This window comes from Phacochoerus africanus, chromosome 1 (assembly GCF_016906955.1).
Source record: "Phacochoerus africanus isolate WHEZ1 chromosome 1, ROS_Pafr_v1, whole genome shotgun sequence".
In the NCBI taxonomy this organism is placed as follows: Eukaryota; Metazoa; Chordata; class Mammalia; order Artiodactyla; family Suidae; genus Phacochoerus; species Phacochoerus africanus.
In genome coordinates this window covers 277,170,227-277,188,608 of record NC_062544.1, presented here as the reverse complement: position 1 = coordinate 277,188,608, position 18,382 = coordinate 277,170,227, and the positions used below count along the sequence as shown (strand labels likewise).

Here is an 18,382-nt window from a genome sequence, read left to right as displayed (position 1 = left end):
CTGCTGATGAGCATCAGAGGTCTTCTTTCCCATTTCATAAGAATAAGGCTAAATACCTACCCACCTGATAGGATCAGTATGAAGATTTTTAAAATTTATGAATTTAAAGTGCTTAGCCCAATGATAGTTTTTTGTCCTACTACAAGATGACTTTTTTATAAAATAACAATTACAGGGAGTTCCTGTTGTGATGCAGCAGACGCGAATCCACCTGGGAACTATGAGGTTGCCGGTTCTATCCCTGGCCTCGCTCAGTGGATTAAGGATCCGGCGTTGCCGTGAACTGTGGTATAGGTTGCAGACTCGGCTTGGATCCTGCATTGCTGTGGCTCTGGCGTAGGCCAGCAGCTAGAGCTCCGATTAGACCCCTAGCCTGGGAATGTCCGTATGCTGTGAGTGCGGCCCTAGAAAAGGCAAAAAGACAAAAATAAATAAAATAAAATAAAATAAAATAACAATTACAGGGAGTTCCCGTTGACACAGCGGACTCAATCCGACTAGGAACCATGAGGTTTCAGGTTCGATCCCTGGCCCTGCTCAGTGAGTTAAGGATCTGGTGTTGCCGTGAGCTATGGTGTAGGTCGAAGATGCGGCTCAGATCTGGCATTGCTGTGGCTCTGGCGTAGGCCGGCAGCTGGAGCTCCGATTAGACCCCTGGCCTGGGAACCTCCATATGCCTTGAGTGCAGCCCTAGAAAAGGACAAAAAGACAAAATAAATAAATAAAAATAAAATAACAATTACATTTAAGTATTTCTGTGTTCCCCAGGTTTCTAAGGATTTGTTGCTAAAAATTAAAGATACGATTCTTCAGAAGACAGTGGCTGGCATGCAGCAGGAGGGTGTCCCATACACAGGTAGGTTCACTAATGTCCTTGTGGACTTTACCTGCAGAGGAACTTTACACCATTTTCTCTCTGTTTTTGTTTTTGTTTTTGTTTTGATTTTTTAGGCCTTCACTTGCAGCACATGAAAGTACCCAGGCTAGGGGTCAAATTAGAGCTGCAGGCCAGCTTACACCACAGCCACAGTATTGCAGGATCCAAGCTGTGTCTGTGACCTACACCACGGCTTATGGCCATGCCAGATCCCTGACCCACTGAGCGAGGCCGGGGATCAAACCCACATCCTCATAGACACTAGTCGGATTGTTTCCATGGCCCCGCAACAGGAACTCCTCCCTTTTTTATTAACCAGCTTTTAATTGACCACTATTTGGTCATAGCATTTGTTACGATTATTCCAAAATTTTGAGTACTACTAGTTTATATTCTAGTTTTCCTATTCACAATACAATGTCTTCATTATAGATTTTTTTTTTCTTTTGTGAAGGTGTTCTGTATGCTGGTATAATGCTGACCAAGAATGGTCCAAAAGTTCTGGAGTTTAATTGCCGTTTCGGTGATCCAGAGTGCCAAGTGAGTCATAAAGATAATCATGTAAATACTTTGTAGGAGATGTCTGCTGTTTTAATCTTAGGATTTATCAGCCTTGAAATAATTACCTTTGAGAAACGTGCAAGTTCTGCTGACATCCCGGTGAATAAAATGTCTAAGGAGAACTGAAGTTCGCATTATGTTTTTCTAGGTGATCCTCCCGCTTCTGAAAAGTGATCTTTATGAAGTGATCCAGGCTACCTTAGATGGTAGACTGTGCACATCTCTGCCTGTTTGGCATGACAACCGCACTGCCGTAACTGTGGTCATGGCAAGTAAAGGTTATCCAGGAGACTACACCAAGGGTGTACAGATAACAGGTGAGAGATAACAGAGAGCCAAAGATTGGATTGAGGAGTTCCCCTCATGGTTCAGTGGTTAACAAACCTGACTAGGATCCATGAGGTCAAGGGCTCGATCCCTGGCCTCGTTCGGTGGGTTAAGGATCTGGCATTGCCGTGAGCTGTGGTGTAGGTCACGGACTCAGCTCAGATCTGGCATTGCTGTGGCTGTGGAGTAGGCCGGCAGCTGTAGCTCCGATTGGACCCCTAGTCTGGGAACCTCCATTTGCCATGGGTACAGCCCTAAAACGCAGGGGGAAAAAAGTTTTGATGACAAGGTGTCAGACAAGGTGACAAGTGACCAGTACCACAGTAGACCTTGTCTTGTGCTGTGTTCTGCTCCTTTTAAGAGTGTAAGTCCCTCAGTAACCTTTCAGAGGTTGCTTGTTGGATATGGGTGTCCAGATACCCAGAATTACTGTACTTAAAGAACTGTTGTCCATTTCCCGTCCTGCATAACAGACTCAAGTGATTCAAAAAAAAAAAAAAAAGATTTTTTTTTTTAGGGATTTTCTTTTAGGCTCAGCCCAAAACCTAATTTAAATCAAATTATCTTGAAATTTTGCAACATTAAGGAAGAACTAAGAATATGTTTTACATTGCAATGATCTTATTGGTTATTTTTAAAAAGAAGGAAAGCAGGAGGTCCCGTCGTGGCTCAGTGGTTAACGAACCCAACTAGCATCCATGGGGTCGAAGGTTTGATCCCTGGCCTTGCTCAGTGGTTAAGGATCCGATGTTGCCATGAGCTGTGGTGTAGGTGGAAGATTCGGCTCAGATCTCGTGTTGCTGTGGCTGTGGTGAAGGCTGGCAGCTACAACTCCAATTCGACCCATAGCTTGGGAACCTCCATATGCTGTGAGTGCGGCTCTAAAAAATTTTAGACAAAAAAGAAAAATGTGATGGAGGGGAGTTCCCGTCGTGGCTCATCAGAAATGAATCCAACTAGTATCTATGAGGATGCAGGTTCCAATCCCTAGCCTAGCTCAGTGGGTTAAGGATCCGGCGTTGCCGTGAGCTGTGGTGTAGGTCTCAGATGTGGCTCAGATCCCACATTGCCATGGCTGTGTTGTCGGCTGGAGGCTATAGCTCCAATTCGACCCCTAGCCTGGGAACCTCCTTATGTGGATAGGTACCCCTTTAAAAAAAATTTATCAAATGTGGGATTTATTCATTGATATTTATTGATGTTTATTTAGCTTTTTTTTTTTTTAGCTTTTTAGGACCACACTGGCAGCATATGGAGGTTCTCAGGCTAGGTGTCTAATCAGAGCTACAGTTGCCAGCCTACACCACAAACACAGCAACATGGGATCCAAGCCATGTCTGCAGCCTACACCACAGCTCACATCAACGCCAGATCCTTAACCCACTGAACGAGGCCAGGGATCAAGCCCGCAACCTCATGGTTCCTAGTCGGATTCGTTTCCGCTGCACCACAACAGGAACTCGATGTTTAGCGTTTTTAATGTTTCTTTTTTTAACTTGTCAGAAAATAACCATCCTTATCTCAGACTTTTCAGGGCTTAGGTTCTTTTTTCCTTTCCTCCCTCATTGGAAAAATCATGTGAGATTTATGACAACAATGTTTTAGGAATTCAGTTGTCACCCTAAAGCAGAACAGACTGTTCTTAGGAGAAAGGGTCTATTCACCATTATGTTACATAAATTCTTCCTGATAGGATTCTTGGGAAGATTCATTTAAAAGAAATAAAGATTTTATTTAAAAGAAAAAAAATAAAAAACCTTCTGGAAGTTGTAAGCCACGTGTAAATATTATTGTGATTGATTTGTCAAATGTGCTTTCTTACAGGGTTTCATGAGGCTCAAGCTTTAGGACTGCAGGTGTTTCAAGCAGGCACTGCCCTAAAAGATGGCAAAGTGGTGACTAATGGGGGTAGGGTCCTTACGGTAACGGCCATCCAGGAAAATCTCATCTCAGCCCTGGAAGAAGCTAAGAAAGGACTCGCTGCTATAAAGTTTGAGGGAGCCATTTATAGGAAGGACATTGGCTGTCGTGCCATAGCTTTCCTCCAGCAGCCCAGGTGAATTTCTGTGACCATAGTACAGCTTCGGAACTGGCAAAAATGGCCATGTAGAAAACTCCACTAATCCTGTACAGAAGTCATTCTACAGTCTTAATTCCTTGTGAGACTGGTCTGATTTTGTTTTGTATTTAGCTTGAATCAGAACTACTCCTCACAATATTTAAATGAAATGGAGCAAACCTCGTTGTAGCTCCTCATGTTTGAAAAGTTCAGTAAAATCCCAGTGATGCTGAAGACTTTTTCATATTGTATACTTTATAAATGTATGAAGTCACTTGTCAGCTATTCATCAGTAAAGACGGGGGAAAGGATTTTTATTCCCTGAGTTATGTTTACATATTACTGTTGAATTTATTATCTTACAGATGTTCCTGGGTTTGTCAAAGACTTCAAGATGAAAATATTGGTCATCCAACTTTACAACTTAATTTAATTATACTATAAATGTTGGGCCATCTTATCTGTCACCACATTTATATTCATTACTTAAATGTTTTGTTTGTGTGGTTTTTGTTTTGTTTTTATGGCTGGCATATGGAATTTCCCAAGCCAGGGATTGAATCTTTGAGTCATAGCTATAGCAATTATGGGCCGAATAGCAAACCCATGCCTCCACATGGATCTGAGCCACTGCAGTCAGATTCTTAACCCACAGTGCCACTGTGGAAACTCCTGAAATTTTTTTTGTTGTTTTTTTGTTTGTTTGTTTTGTCTTTTTGCCATTTCTTGGGCCGCTCCCACGGCATAGGGAGGTTCCCAGGCTAAGGGTCTAATCGGAGCTGTAGCTGCCAGCTACACCAGGGCCACAGCAACAGCAATGTGGGATCCGAGCCGCATCTGCAACCTACACCGCAGCTCAAGGCAGCACCAGATCCTCAACCCACTGAGCAAGGGCAGGGATCGAACCGGCAACCTCATGGTTCCTAGTCGGATTCGTTAACCACTGCACCATGATGGGAACTCCAATTCATTTGTTTTCATATATAACTATTTCTTTAAAACAATGAACTATTAATATTAACTGCAAATGTGAGTGTTTTGATTTAAGCATATATCACAATTACTAGTTTTTGGTCTTCCTTTTTTTTTTCCTTTTGGCTGTGCCTACAGCATACAAAAGTTCCCAGGCCAAGGACCTAACCCAAGCCACAGTGGTGACAGCATCACCAGGTCCTTAACCTGCTGAGCCATAGCAGAACTACCACAATTAAAATTGTTCATTGAGAAGTTCCCATTGTGGCTCAGTGGTTAACAAACCCAACTAGCATCCATGAGGACACAAGTTGGATCCCTGCCTTTGCTCAGTGGGTTAAGAATGGCTTTGCTCTGAGCTGTGGTGTAGGTCACAGATGAGGTTCAGATCCCTAGTTGCTGTGGTTGTGGCGTAGGCCAGCGGCTACAGCTCTGATTCGACCCCTAGCCTGGGAACCTCCATGTGCTGCCAGTCTGGCCCTAAAAGACAAAAAAAAAAAAAAGAAGAAAAAAATTTGTTCATTGAGTTCATCTATGAGAAATAAGTGTTTTTTTGGGAGAGAAATTTTTAGTAGCTTAATTCAAACTGTACTGTTATTGACAGACAACATTTTAAGTTTAAATAATGGAATTTTTTAGATTTAAGAATATTAAATACCATGTTAAAATTTTATTTTTTTATTTTAGAATGACTAGATTCTATTGAAATGCTCTATAAGGGACTTGACATCTTACTACTACCCTGAGTTCTTTGAAGTAAAGATGAAGAAAATGAGAGGCTGCAGTGCGCCAACTGCTACCTGAGAAAAGGGTTGTTTTTTTGTTTTGTTTTGTTTTTTTTGCTTTTTAGGGCTGCACCCACGGCATATGGAGGTTCCCAGGCTAGGGGTCAGATCAGAGCTGTAGCTGCCGGCTCACACCACAGCCACAGCAACATTAGATCCGAGCCACATCTGTGACCTACACCACAGCTCACGGAACGCTGGATCCTTAACCCACTGAGCAAGGCCAGGAAAGGAGCCTGCGTCCTCATGGATGCTAGTCAGATTGATTAGCCACTGAGCTGTGATAGGAACTCTGAAAAGAGTTGTTTTTAACCACTTCATTTCCTAATGATCTGAGCCTGATCCTGGACTGCTAACTTTATTAGAGTTAACTGCTAAAGCTATTACGTCTGTTTATACCCTGGTACCTTACTTCTAATGAAACTTAATCTACTTCTTCCTGCATTACTGCATCCCACTAGGCCACAGTTGTCATTTTTGTAAAGCAGGACTAACACAGTGCCATTTACAAACTTGATCTCTAAATGTACCACCCCAGCTTGTTGGCCCTATTGTAGCTGGAAATGATTGTACTGAATGTCATCACCTGGTTTTGCTTTTTCATAGTTTTTTTAAACCTTATTTCTCATTGTTCTTACCTATACTATTTAGAATAATAGTTCTCTATTTTTGTAATAAGAGTTCAGCTTCATTGAGAGATTTCTTTGTTGAGTTCTTATAACCCTTATTTTAATTTTTTTGACTCAGTGAGATTAAAATAATTTCCCCCTCGCATTTAGGTAATGTCTTCGTTTGTGTTTTGTTTTTTTTTTTTAACTCTTTAGGGGCCTGACGTACAAGGAATCTGGGGTAGACATTGCAGCTGGAAATATGCTGGTCAAAAAAATTAAGCCTTTAGCAAAAGCCACTTCCAGACCAGGTAAGTCAGATCTTTCCTTTGCTGGTTCACTAATCATGAGAAACCATTGTAAATTGATTTGGGGCTTTGTAGTTTACTAAGGAAAATGTTCCAGATTAATGCCAAGTTGCTGTTAAGTCGTGGCCTGTTTAAGCCAAATTCATAGTCTTCTGCTTTCTTTAATACTAAGAAAAGCATTTCTGTGTAGCATTTGGAGTGGATAAGCCATGAGATCCTGCTGTATAGCACAGGGAACTATATCTATCACTTGTGGTGGAACATGATGGAGGATAATGTGAGAAAAAGAATGTGTGTGTATATGTATGTATGTATGTATAAGTGGGTCACTTTACTGTTCAGCAGAAATTGACAGGACATTGTAAATCAAATATAATTTTTTTTAAAAAATAGTTTTTCTTGGGAGTTCCCCAGCAGGTTAAGGATCTGGTATTGTCACTGCTGTGGCATGGGTTCCATCCCCAGACCTTACCCATGCCACAGGCACAAACCAAAAAAAAAAAAAAGAAAGGCATTTCTTTCCTTTGGGTTTTTCTTTTTTCTTTTTTCTTTTTTTTTTTTTTTGTCTTTTCTAGGGCCTGACCCATGGTATATGGAGGTTCCCAGGCTAGGGGCTGAATCAGAGCTGTAGCTGCTGGCCTACGCCACAGCCACAGCAACGTCAGCTCCTTAACCCACCGAACAAGGCTAGGGATTGAACCCTCAACCTCATGGTTCCTAGTCAGATTCATTAACCACTGAGCCAGGACGGGAACTCCGCTTTCATTTGCTTTTTAGGGCCTCACCTGTGGCATATGGAAGTTCCCAGGCTAAGGGTCAAACCAGAACTACAGCTGCAGGCCTATACCACAGCAACACAGGATCCAAGCCAAGATTGCGACCTACACCACAGCTCATGGCAACACTGGATCCTTAACCCTCTGAGCGAGGCCAGGGATCAAACCCGCGTCCTCATGGATACTGGTCAGATTCATTTCTGCTGCACCACAACAGGAACTCCCAGAAAAGCCTTTCTTATCCATGATCTTAAACTACATTCTCAACTGTGGCTCAGATCTGATCCCTGGCACGGAAATTCTGTGCCTGGCCCAGGAACTCTATGCTTCAGGGCAGCCAAAAAGAAAGAAAGGAAGAAATCCAACAAGTAATTAATTTTCTCTCTTTTCTTTTTAGGTTGTGATGTTGATCTTGGAGGTTTTGCTGGTCTTTTTGATTTGAAAGCAGCCGGTTTCAGTGATCCTCTTCTAGCCTGTGGGACAGACGGCGTTGGAACCAAACTGAAGGTAATCAGACACCTAGGTTAATAAAGGTCTTTTGCGAAAGAGAATAATTTACTGTGTCAAATACATATGTTTTTCCTTTTGACATATGTGCTAAAGGGAAACATGTCAAATAAACATGTAATTGGCTAAAACGTCTATGTTTCTAACACCGTGTTGCTGAGGCTGTATCTGGACAGAAGGGTTATTCTAAGAGATAAAAGGAAATACTTTGGTACCAAGTAGCTTAGCACGTGTTCTTTTGTCTTTAGGTTTTCAGAACAGCTAGCAAAAAGTCAGTAATATTTGTTAGCCTCCACTGATAAATTGACAAGATAGAGTTTGGAGCTTATTCTCTTTTGTGGAAGTTTGTTATCCTTTTATATAGATTGCCCAGCAGTGCCATAAACATGATACCATTGGTCAAGATTTGGTTGCAATGTGTGTAAATGATATTTTGGCACAAGGAGCCGAGCCCCTCTTTTTCCTCGATTACTTTTCCTGTGGAAAACTTGACCTCAATACGACGGAAGCTGTTGTGGCTGGAATCGCTGAAGCTTGTAAAAAAGCTGGATGTGCTCTCCTCGGTATGATCATCCATTTTAATCACACGTCTTTCTTACTGTGTTTCAGCACTATGTATAAACATGGTACCAACAGAGCTAATAGAGCCAACAAGAGAAACTGTCGCAAGTTGAAGTAGATAAAATACAGATAATACTAAGGAAAACTTCTGCCTTGATGTCCTCCAGCCCTCCCCTCAAGGGTTTGTCCCCCAGACCCAGACTCAGTAGTCAGTCCAGCACCATCAGCCAGGCCTTCTCTTTCTCTGTGACCATTGACCACCATTTCCACTTCCATCTCTCACTGGCCTCCTGGACAGACAGGGTAGGGGCTGTTTCTGCCTCATGGCCCTGCAGCAGAGGGCATTCTGAATTAACTTAAGCCCTATTTTCCTACAGAAATGACACTAAGGAGTTCCCCTTGTGGCTCAGTGGGTTAAGAACCCAGCTAGTATCCATGAGGATGCAGGTTCAGTCACTGGCTTTGCTTGGTGGATTAAAGGATCCGGCATTGCCGTGAGCTGTGTGTAGGTCACAGACACAGCTTGGATCCTGAGTTGCTGTGGCTGTGGTGCAGGCCAGCAGCTGCAGCTCTGATTCAACTCTGAGTCTGGGAACTTCCATAGGCAGCACTTTCGGCCCTAAAAAAAGAAAAAAGAAATGACACTAAAAATAAAGTGTACCCAAGGTTAATGGAAATATTGCTTAAATTACAATACTATTTCTGTGGACATGTCTGTCCCAAAAGCCAAAATTGCCTTTCAGCCGTCTGTTCAAACAGTTTCTAGTTTGGATCTGCCTACCTAGACCCTATATTTGTGCGATATGGTAGCACTGTGAACCAGTGCTTTTTTTTTTTTTTTTTTTTTTTTTCCTTTTTAGGGCCAGACCAATGGCATATGGAGCATCCCAGGCTAGGGATCAAATCAGAGCTGCGGCTGATGGCCTACACTACAACATCAGATCCGAGCCGTGTCTGTGACCTACAACCACAGCTCACAGCAACACCAGATCCTTAACCCACTGACCTAGGCCAGGGATCAAACCTGTCCCTCATGGATGCTATTGAGATTCGTTAACCGCTGAGCCGCAACAGGAACTCCCAGGGCTTATTTTTTTAGGCCAGGGCATTTGGAGTTAGGCAAGTCTGCTTATATCACTTCCCTAAGCCTGACTCTTATTGGAGCATAGAGTGATTATAAAGATCAAATACAGGTGGAAGCATTTCTGAAACTAAACTTCTAGGGAAAGGGCATTAAATTCCACTTGAGCATTCATCCCGTAAAAATAATAATGTTTGGAGGCTATACTCACCCTTTTCCTCCTGAAAGCATGCCTGATTGGAAAGTTTTGTTGGGTGGCTCTTAAGAGTACATTTTATTGAATGTGTTTAATTGTTCATATGAAGAGTAGCTGGTGTCACTACTTTCTAGACATTTTTATAAATATCCAGTGACTTCTTGCTCTTGTTTTCTTTTTCTGCCAGGGGGTGAAACGGCAGAAATGCCCAACATGTACCCTCCTGGAGAGTATGACTTAGCCGGTTTTGCCGTTGGTGCCATGGAACGAGATCAGAAACTCCCTCATCTGGAAAGAATCACGGAAGGGGACGCTGTTATTGGAGTGGCTTCATCTGGTCTTCACAGCAATGGATTTAGCCTTGTGAGGAAAATCATAGCAAAATCTTCCCTCCAGTACTCCTCTCCAGCACCTGATGGCTGTGGTGACCAGACCTTGGGTAAACTTACTCACGTTTAAACTCTTCTGCTTTGAGACATCTGAGCAGGGAGTTCCCGTCATGACTCAGCAGTAACAAACTTGGCTAGTATCCAGGAGGACGCGGGTTCCATCCCTGGCCTCACTCAGTGGGTTAAGGATCTGGTGTTGCTGTGAGCTGTGGTGTAGGTCACAGATGCAGCTCGGATCTGGCGTGGCTGTGGCTGTGGTGTAGCCCAGTAGCTCCAGCTCTGATCTGACCCCTAACCAGGGAACTTCCATATGCTGTGGGTGTGGCCTTGAAAAGACAAAAAAAGAAATGTCTGAGCAACGACTTTGTGGGGTTACTCTTTTGTTACTTCAAGTTAGAATGCAGCAGGTTACTTATCCTGTGGTTTGGCTGTTTGGACATTATTGTAGAACTGGTGTGTCGGGCAGGGTCACAGTCATTCTTTCTCTCTTTCAGAATTATTTTTTATATATGCTTTGTTTTATATTCATAGACTAAATGTTTGTCTTACCTTCCTAACAGGGGACTTACTTCTAACTCCGACCAGAATCTACAGCCATTCGCTATTACCTGTACTACGCTCGGGACATGTTAAGGCCTTTGCCCATATTACTGGTGGAGGATTGCTGGAAAACATCCCCAGAGTCCTCCCTCAGAAATTTGGGGTGGATTTAGGTAAGATTGCTCAAAAGAACTTTTGTTCAGAAAACCATTAGAAGAAAAAATACACTGTGGGAGGAAACTCTGGGTAAGTAGTGCACATGTGGAGTAGGAAGTGGGAATACAGTGTTTGTTGCAATGTTTCTGTGAGTAAAAGTCCAGTTGGGTGCCCATGTGCAGATAGTAAGCCTTATAGCTAAGAGAGTGGAGGGCCCCAAAAGGTTGTTGCTCAGTGTTCCAGCCAGTGTGAAGGTTCAGAGGTGGACTTTCTAAAAAAGACTCATCCGAAGCAGGGAGTAAACCATGTAAAAGTATCAACTCCAAGCAAGGATTTCTACATGACACTGGTCAGCAGTGTCAGAAGGCAACTTGGGAGTTCCCAGTGTGGTGCGGCGGAAACGAATCCGACTAGGAATCATGAGGCTGCGGGTTTGATCCCTGGCCTCGCTCAGTGGGTTAAAGGATCTGGCATTGCTATGAGCTGTGGTATACGTTGCAGACCTGGCTCATATCTACCATTGCTGTGGCTGTGGCATAAGCCAGCATCTACAGCTCCGATTTGACCCCTAGCCTGGGAACTTCCATGTGCCATGGGTGCAGCCCTAGAAAGACAAAAAAAAAGGCAGCTTGGTGAGGGTAGATATCAGCCCCCGGATTACTGGGGGGTGGAAGTGGGATTAGTGGCAGAGATAGAGACAATCTTGAGTGAAGCAGTCAAGGTCAGAAACAAGAATGAGACAGGAAGCAACGCATTCACTCCGTATCAGGAGTAGGTTAATCGGACAACTGTGACTTGTTTTCAGACGCCCGGACCTGGAGGATCCCCAGGATCTTCTCCTGGTTACAGCAGCTAGGACATCTCTCAGAAGAAGAGATGGCCAGAACATTTAACTGTGGGATTGGGGCTGCCCTCGTGGTGTCAAAGGATCTGACAGAGCAGATTCTGCAAGATACTGAGCGGCATAAGGAAGAAGCCTGGGTGATTGGCAAGGTGGTAGCGTGTCCTGAAGGTAATTGCTCCTTATTTAGTTGCTCTTAGATGTATAATCTGAAATATGACTATGCCCTGCCTTGCTAGCTCTCTGCCCACCTTCTGGTCCAGCCACTGCTATGGCTGCAGCATGAAACACCCCTGCCAGTAATACCGCAGGTCTCTTCATTCCTGCCTCAGGGGCCTGACGCCTCTGTGCAGCACTCACACCTGCACAGCTACACCTTACAGGACGACCCCTGACCGATGGGGTGAGAGCTAGTGAATAAATGCCGACTTTAGGGACAGAAGAAGGGAGCAGTTCTGAGCCACAATCCACATGGCTTCTTTGAGGGGCCCAGTGGAATCAAGACCCACTTGCCCACGTGGTGGCCAGTTCAATTACACTCTTATGTTGGCTCCCCCATATCATTCTCCCCACCCTCATTCTGGTTCCCTAGGATCCTTTCCCAAAGTAATCTCCTTGCACGCAAGACCTTGTCTCAGGCTCTGCTTTGTGGTTCAGCTCAGTTAAGGGGTAATGAGTGAGCACCCTGACAAGTACTGTATGTTACTCAGGACTCTAAGAAGTACTGGAAATTGGCAGAATGACAGAAAACAAACTCACATTCGCTAACGGAGATGCCAAGGCTTGTTGATTTTGTATCTGTCTTTCATTCCTTTATTGTGTGGGTTTCATTTTCAGGCAGGCACTCCAAATACCGGAAAGACATGTTGAGCCCACATCCTTCAGCTCCCGTTGCAATAAGAGAAACCCTCTCTTTCTCAACATCCTCTATCAAATGTTTGAATGGTCTTGCTTGATTTGCCTGCCTACTGTTGAGGCCAAGAGGTCCTAGCACTATTGTGGGCAGAAGATTAGTGGGAAGGGGGAGATGGATCACTGGCAGGCAGTAATCTGTCCGCTGTATGTTTAGATATGGTGCTGTAACTTTTAGTTGAAGTGGGCTATTATATATGTTTACTTTCAGGAAATTAAAACACTTCCCTTTCCATATTACTGTTAATTCATAATGGTTCTTTAGTTATTTATTGGGTGTGTTTGAAACAAAGGTTCTCCTCGTGTGAAAGTCAAGCATCTGATTGAAAGCATGCAAATAAATGGATCAGTGTTGGAGAATGGCACCCTGAAAAATCATTTCTCTGTTCAACCGAAAAAGGCAAGAGTAGCTGTCTTAATATCTGGCACAGGTGAGATATGGCTTCCTCTTTACTATGCAGCTGTAGCAATGCTCTTCCTTTTCTCCCTCTCCACCGCCGCCCCTCAAAAGAAAAAAACAAAACAAAACAAAACGCTCCTTCCAACTATGAGAACAGTCTCAGTAGAGTGGGGCTGGGTATCATTAAGGAGTGTTATCTTTTCTACATCCTCCGTCTTTCCACTTGAGAGACAGCTTCTAAGGAGAATAGAGGGTGTCAGGAAGATGGCTGAAGAGAGAAACTAGAAAAGATGAAAAACGTGGAAATTCCAACTTGAATCATAGATTCGTAGTTGAAGAGTCTTTAACAGTTGAGGCTTTTTTATTGTGAGCCTCACAGGAAGTCCACCGTTGAGGCTTTTTTAAACATTGTTACTAGTGATATGAAATTTGTGTTGGACTCTTGTGACGGGGTAAGATAATAAGAGCATTGTATTCTCTCTGATGGATCAATATAATATAGTGTGATTTTTCCCCCCACTATTTTAAGTAACATTGCTATGAACATCCTTGTAAATATACAGTAAGTTTGGAGTTCCCATCATGGCTCAGTGGTTAACGAATCTGACTAGCACCCATGAGGACACAGGTTTGATCCCTGGCCTTGCTCAGTGGGTTAAGGATCCAGCGTTGCGGTGAACTGTGGTGTAGGTCACAGACAAGGCTCAAATCTGGTGTTGCTGTGGCTGTGATACAGGCTTGCAGCTACAGCTCCGATTAGACTCCTGGCCTGGGAACCTCCCTATGTCTCAGGTGTGGCCCTAAAACAGCAAAATAAGTAAATAAACAGTAAGTTCATAAGTGCCTACCTATCTGATTATTTCTTTAGGATGCATTCCCAGAAGGGTAATTGCTTTACAAATCCACTTTAAGGTTTTGAGATACTTTAGACCCAAGTTGATGGTAAAGCAAAGAAACTCTTGTAAGGACCACAGTAGTTTACTCTTCTTGAGAGGATTGATTTTTCTTGCTTAATTAAGCAGGTTATTCCTCATTAGTTTTAAAGTTGTCTTGTACCATTTCTACTGCTATACTACATCATATTATTTTGCAGAAGCAATCTCACATCCTCAAACCAGAAACTCCTATTTTCATAAAATACTAATCCATTATTTCAAGAGGATGCAAAAAGCCTCACAAATTTTGCCGATCTTTTCAAAAGTCCTGACCACTCTCTATTCAAAATGGCGTAAACGGCTCCCATCATGGCTCAGTGGCAACAAATTTGACCAGTATCCTTGAGGACGCAGGTTTGATCCCTGGCCTCGCTTAGTGGGTTAAGGATCTGGTGTTGCTGTGGCTGTAGTGTAGGCCGGCAGCTCCAGCTTCACTTTGACCACTAGCCTGGGAACCTCCATATGCTGCAGGTGTGGCCCTAAAAAGACAAAAAAAAAAAAAAAAGGTATAAACCATTTTAAGAAATGTAAGCTGGAGTTCCGGTGGCTCAGCAGTGACCTGGAGTTCCCATGGCTCAGCGGCGAGCTGGAGTTCTGTGGCTCAGCGGGTTCAGAACCCCACATAATGTCTGTGAGGATGGAGTCAGGATGCTCAGTGGATCAAACATCCAGTGTTGCCGCAAGCTGTGAAGTAGGTTGCAGATGCAGCTCTAACCCAGCTTAGCTGTGGCTGTGGTGTGGGCTTCATCTGCAGCTCCAGTTCAGCCCCTAGCCTGGGAAAGCCCACATGCTGCAGGTGTGGCCATGGAAAAAAAAAAAAAAACAGTGTGAGTTCACCTGTGTCTTTCTCCCCTTTTCAGGATCGAACCTCCAAGCCCTCATCGAGAGCACTCAGGCACCGAGTAGCTCTGCACACATCGTTGTTGTGATCTCCAACAAAGCAGCAGTGGCCGGCTTAGATAAAGCAGCAAGAGCCGGCATCCCCACCAGAGTAAGTTCCTTTGAAAAGAATCTTCCTGCAGGCTACATTTAAACTCAAAATCTACCCCCAGCTGTTCCTTGGACTTCCGGATTTGGGGAGGGTGTCGGGCTTGCCTTTCTGCTTCATCCTCTCCATTCCTTAATTATGTGTAAAGATGGCGTTTTAAAAAATTTTTTTTGGCAAATATGTTGAAAACAGACTGTACTTCTCTTTTTCCACTCTAGGTAATTAATCACAAATTATATAAAGATCGTGTAGCATTCGACACGGCAGTTGACCAAGTCCTTGAAGAGTTCTCCACAGACATAGTCTGTCTTGCAGGATTCATGAGAATTTTATCTGGCCCCTTTGTTAGAAAATGGAATGGTGAGCAGAAATTCTTTGACACCACACTGACACATTGACTGAAAAAGGACTACAGGGTGGTTGACTTGCCAAACGGTCCCAGTCAGGAGATACTTACTAGGACATTTTATTTTGACCCAGGTCGTAACTGCAGTTCCTTTACCTTAGCCCAGAGAGTGACCCAGTGGTGATTTATTGTCGTGTTCTCTTGACTGGTTTTGTTGTTGTTGGCCTGCTAGAATTATGTTTTCTAACATAGCTTGAATTGGTTTCATGTGTGGCTACAAATGTAACATTTCATCTTCTGAACAAATATGGGGAAGAGACTTTTCACTTGTTCAGAAGCCAGAGGGTGATTCCCCGTATCCCTTCATGAGCAGTTGCTCCTCCCTGAGGACGAGGACGCGTGAACCATTCTTTGCCTGAAGAGGGCAAGCACGGCGGCGTCGCCCCTTAATGCCTTTTCCCACAAGTTTGCGCCGCCTCCTGTGGTCCTGTTTTGTGCACATGTTTGGTCAGTAAATGCATTTTCTCTCCAGAGAGTGTTATGTTTTCTTCAATGAATATAGTTAGAGCACTTGGGGGACAATATACAACAGGCAGTGCCTTGGGTGGCACAAGGCTTACAGACCGACTAATCCAGCATCTGGCTGGTGGACATGCCACTTTGTGGTTAGAAGTCAAGCGCAGAGAGTTCCTTATGCGGGAACCAGCAACAAGCTGAATTTTCTTCAAGAGCCTTGTGATCCAGATTAGACCCTGTCCCATCCAATTTAAGGTCACTGCAGGTGCCTGTTCAGACTCCCCCTCAGGGTATGTGTCTTCAGCTGCGCAAGGCGAAAACCTGCTCCTCCCAGAGGAGCCCATACCTCCCCTTAACTCACCTCCTGCCTTGACAAAGAGAACACCCATCCTAGAGAAATCCTGCTCCTGTTGACTCCTGATTCTAGACAGGAAAGTGTATGTTCCTTGACAGAATACATAAGATTTTATTAAATTCTGACAGCTACGCTTTAATTAATTTCCAGGGAAAATGCTCAACATCCACCCATCCTTGCTCCCTTCATTTAAGGGTTCAAATGCCCATGAGCAAGTCCTGGATGCCGGGGTCACGGTCACTGGGTGCACTGTGCATTTCGTAGCTGTGAGTATGTCTCTTCCTACCAAAGCGTTATTAGTATTTAAATGTAAATTGTACTGGCCAGAGTAATGTTCGAAACTTTCCTTTTCCTTTCCAGGAGGATGTCGATGCTGGACAAATTATTTTACAAGAAGCTGTTCCAGTGAAGAGGGGAGACACCATTGAAACTCTCTCTGAAAGAGTAAAATTAGCAGAGCATAAAATATTTCCCTCAGCCCTCCAGCTGGTGGCCAGTGGCACTGTACAGCTTGGAGAAAATGGCAAGATCCGTTGGGTCAGAGAGGAATGAAGTGTCCTTGTCCAGGGATGGAGCCAGCTTTGAACAAATTCAGCTTTGAAAGCCACTGCAGAGTGGCTTTCCTCATGGACTCAGCCCTAAAAGATCCAAAGCATACCGGTACAGTCTCCAGTGGTCTTGCAGGTTTTACCTGCGTGGGGCCTTCTTGGTTACAGTCAAACTGGTCATTCAGAATTCCTTTTGCTCTCAGCCAAGCAGGATACCAAAACTTAATCTTAGGTTCTTTCTCATAGAGTTAGTTAACATGTCTAGGAAGTTAATAGCTCTTCCCCCATGTTGAGTATATCTATGCCGATTTGAATTGAGGTTTCGCTAATTATTCTCATCATAAGTTGGTGTCATAAAACTTCTGGGGAGCTCCCACTTCTGAGGGTAGTATGCTTTGAAGTATCATTAAACTTTCCTCTAATAATTGACAATTTCTATCATACCCATATTTTAGCTTCATAGTTTGAGAGGATGGAAGGCAATCTACCCAGACTAGTAAAGAATATCATGAGACTGCGTGCATTTCCCACTCTAGCCAGTTATTTCCAATTTGGATATTCAGTTCGGGAACCAGGAGGTCTGGGTTGACATACTGGGCACATGCACTCGACCCTACACAGAGGACCAACCACATTTCTTTCTTTAATAGCTGAGCAAACAGGGAATGGCCACCTGGCCCACAGCCAGGCAACCAGCCCGCCTGAGACTGCCGAGCCTCCTTCCAGGTGGCCTAAGAGCCCTGCCTGCCCAACAGGACGACCTTCCCGCAAGGGAACAGCACAGATGTACACTAGTTACAAACAGAAGATAATCAACTCCCACCTTAAGACAGGAGGGAGCATAGAGGGTCCCGGGGAGCAGAGTGCCAGAAAAAAGAAACGAGACCTTTGCCAAGGGACCCTCCTCACTGCCTCTGGTCCAAGTAGGTTTCCCCAGGCAGCTGGCAGCATTACCCTACCTCTTGTTGACCGCAGTCAGCAACTGCCATCAGATGGGAAGTCCAGGTACATCATTTCACATAGGTGCCTTTGCTGCAAAAACAACTGACTCACTTTTTTTCTAGAGTTCACTCAACATAAGTAAGCATCTATACGCCAAACACTGTCCTATGCCATTTTTAGGACGTTAGAAGATACGAAGGAACGTGTTACTGGTTGATAAAATCGCATATTGTGATAAAAGGAGAAGCTGGTACCAGGAGGTAAATTAGAAAAATCAATGTGAATTTATGCTTTTAGAAATTTAGTTGTCTAGCTCTTAACTTTGACACTAGTCTCCACAAAAAGGAACCCAAACTCCACGGAAGGTAGCTAATTCAGTATCTTGGGATAGGAAGAATCAAAGTGTGTAGAAACTAGGCGTTTGCTTAAAGGGTGTCCTACTGTCTAGTTTGTGATAAACTGAACGTTATTTGTACATGTTGAGTGTGAACAGCCACTGGCTTATAATACTCAAAGAGAAAAGGTCATTGAAGTTATGAAGAGTCATAATGCATAAAAGGGTGAAAACAAGATGTTAATCGTTTAATAAATATAGATGTTTGTCTTTTATTATAGCTGTCTGTTTCTATTTGTATGTAAGCAGGAGTAAAACAGATTAGCCCCCTTAATCAACATCGTGTTCAGGTGGCAAGATGCAGGGTGGATAGGGGAAAGGGGGCTTCAACTCTCAAGCAGTTCTGGTCACACACAACCATCAAAGAAAGGATCCAGGGAGTTCCCGTCGTGGCACGGCAGAAACGAATCCGACTAGGAACCCTGAGGCTGCGGGTTCGCTCAGTGGGTTAAGGATCCGGCATTGCCATGAGCTGTATAGGTTGCAGACACAGCTTGGATCC

General features: G+C 43.8%; 1 protein-coding gene across 2 annotated transcripts in view; it reads left to right on the top strand.

The window, feature by feature from the left end:
* The window catches only part of GART (phosphoribosylglycinamide formyltransferase, phosphoribosylglycinamide synthetase, phosphoribosylaminoimidazole synthetase), a 29,741-nt gene extending 11,646 nt beyond the window's left edge, over positions 1-18,095 (top strand). For both annotated transcript variants that reach the window (XM_047795735.1, XM_047795736.1), the window contains 15 exons: positions 769-856; positions 1,332-1,417; positions 1,587-1,755; positions 3,590-3,821; positions 6,406-6,500; positions 7,671-7,780; positions 8,145-8,343; positions 9,806-10,057; positions 10,568-10,720; positions 11,509-11,715; positions 12,750-12,887; positions 14,652-14,782; positions 14,998-15,139; positions 16,147-16,262; positions 16,357-18,095. In XM_047795735.1, coding sequence (XP_047651691.1) covers positions 769-856; positions 1,332-1,417; positions 1,587-1,755; positions 3,590-3,821; positions 6,406-6,500; positions 7,671-7,780; positions 8,145-8,343; positions 9,806-10,057; positions 10,568-10,720; positions 11,509-11,715; positions 12,750-12,887; positions 14,652-14,782; positions 14,998-15,139; positions 16,147-16,262; positions 16,357-16,548 — 2,310 coding nt within the window. In that variant the 3' untranslated portion in view covers positions 16,549-18,095. The remainder of the gene's footprint in view (positions 1-768; positions 857-1,331; positions 1,418-1,586; positions 1,756-3,589; positions 3,822-6,405; positions 6,501-7,670; positions 7,781-8,144; positions 8,344-9,805; positions 10,058-10,567; positions 10,721-11,508; positions 11,716-12,749; positions 12,888-14,651; positions 14,783-14,997; positions 15,140-16,146; positions 16,263-16,356) is intronic.
* The last annotated feature ends 287 nt before the right edge of the window (positions 18,096-18,382 follow it).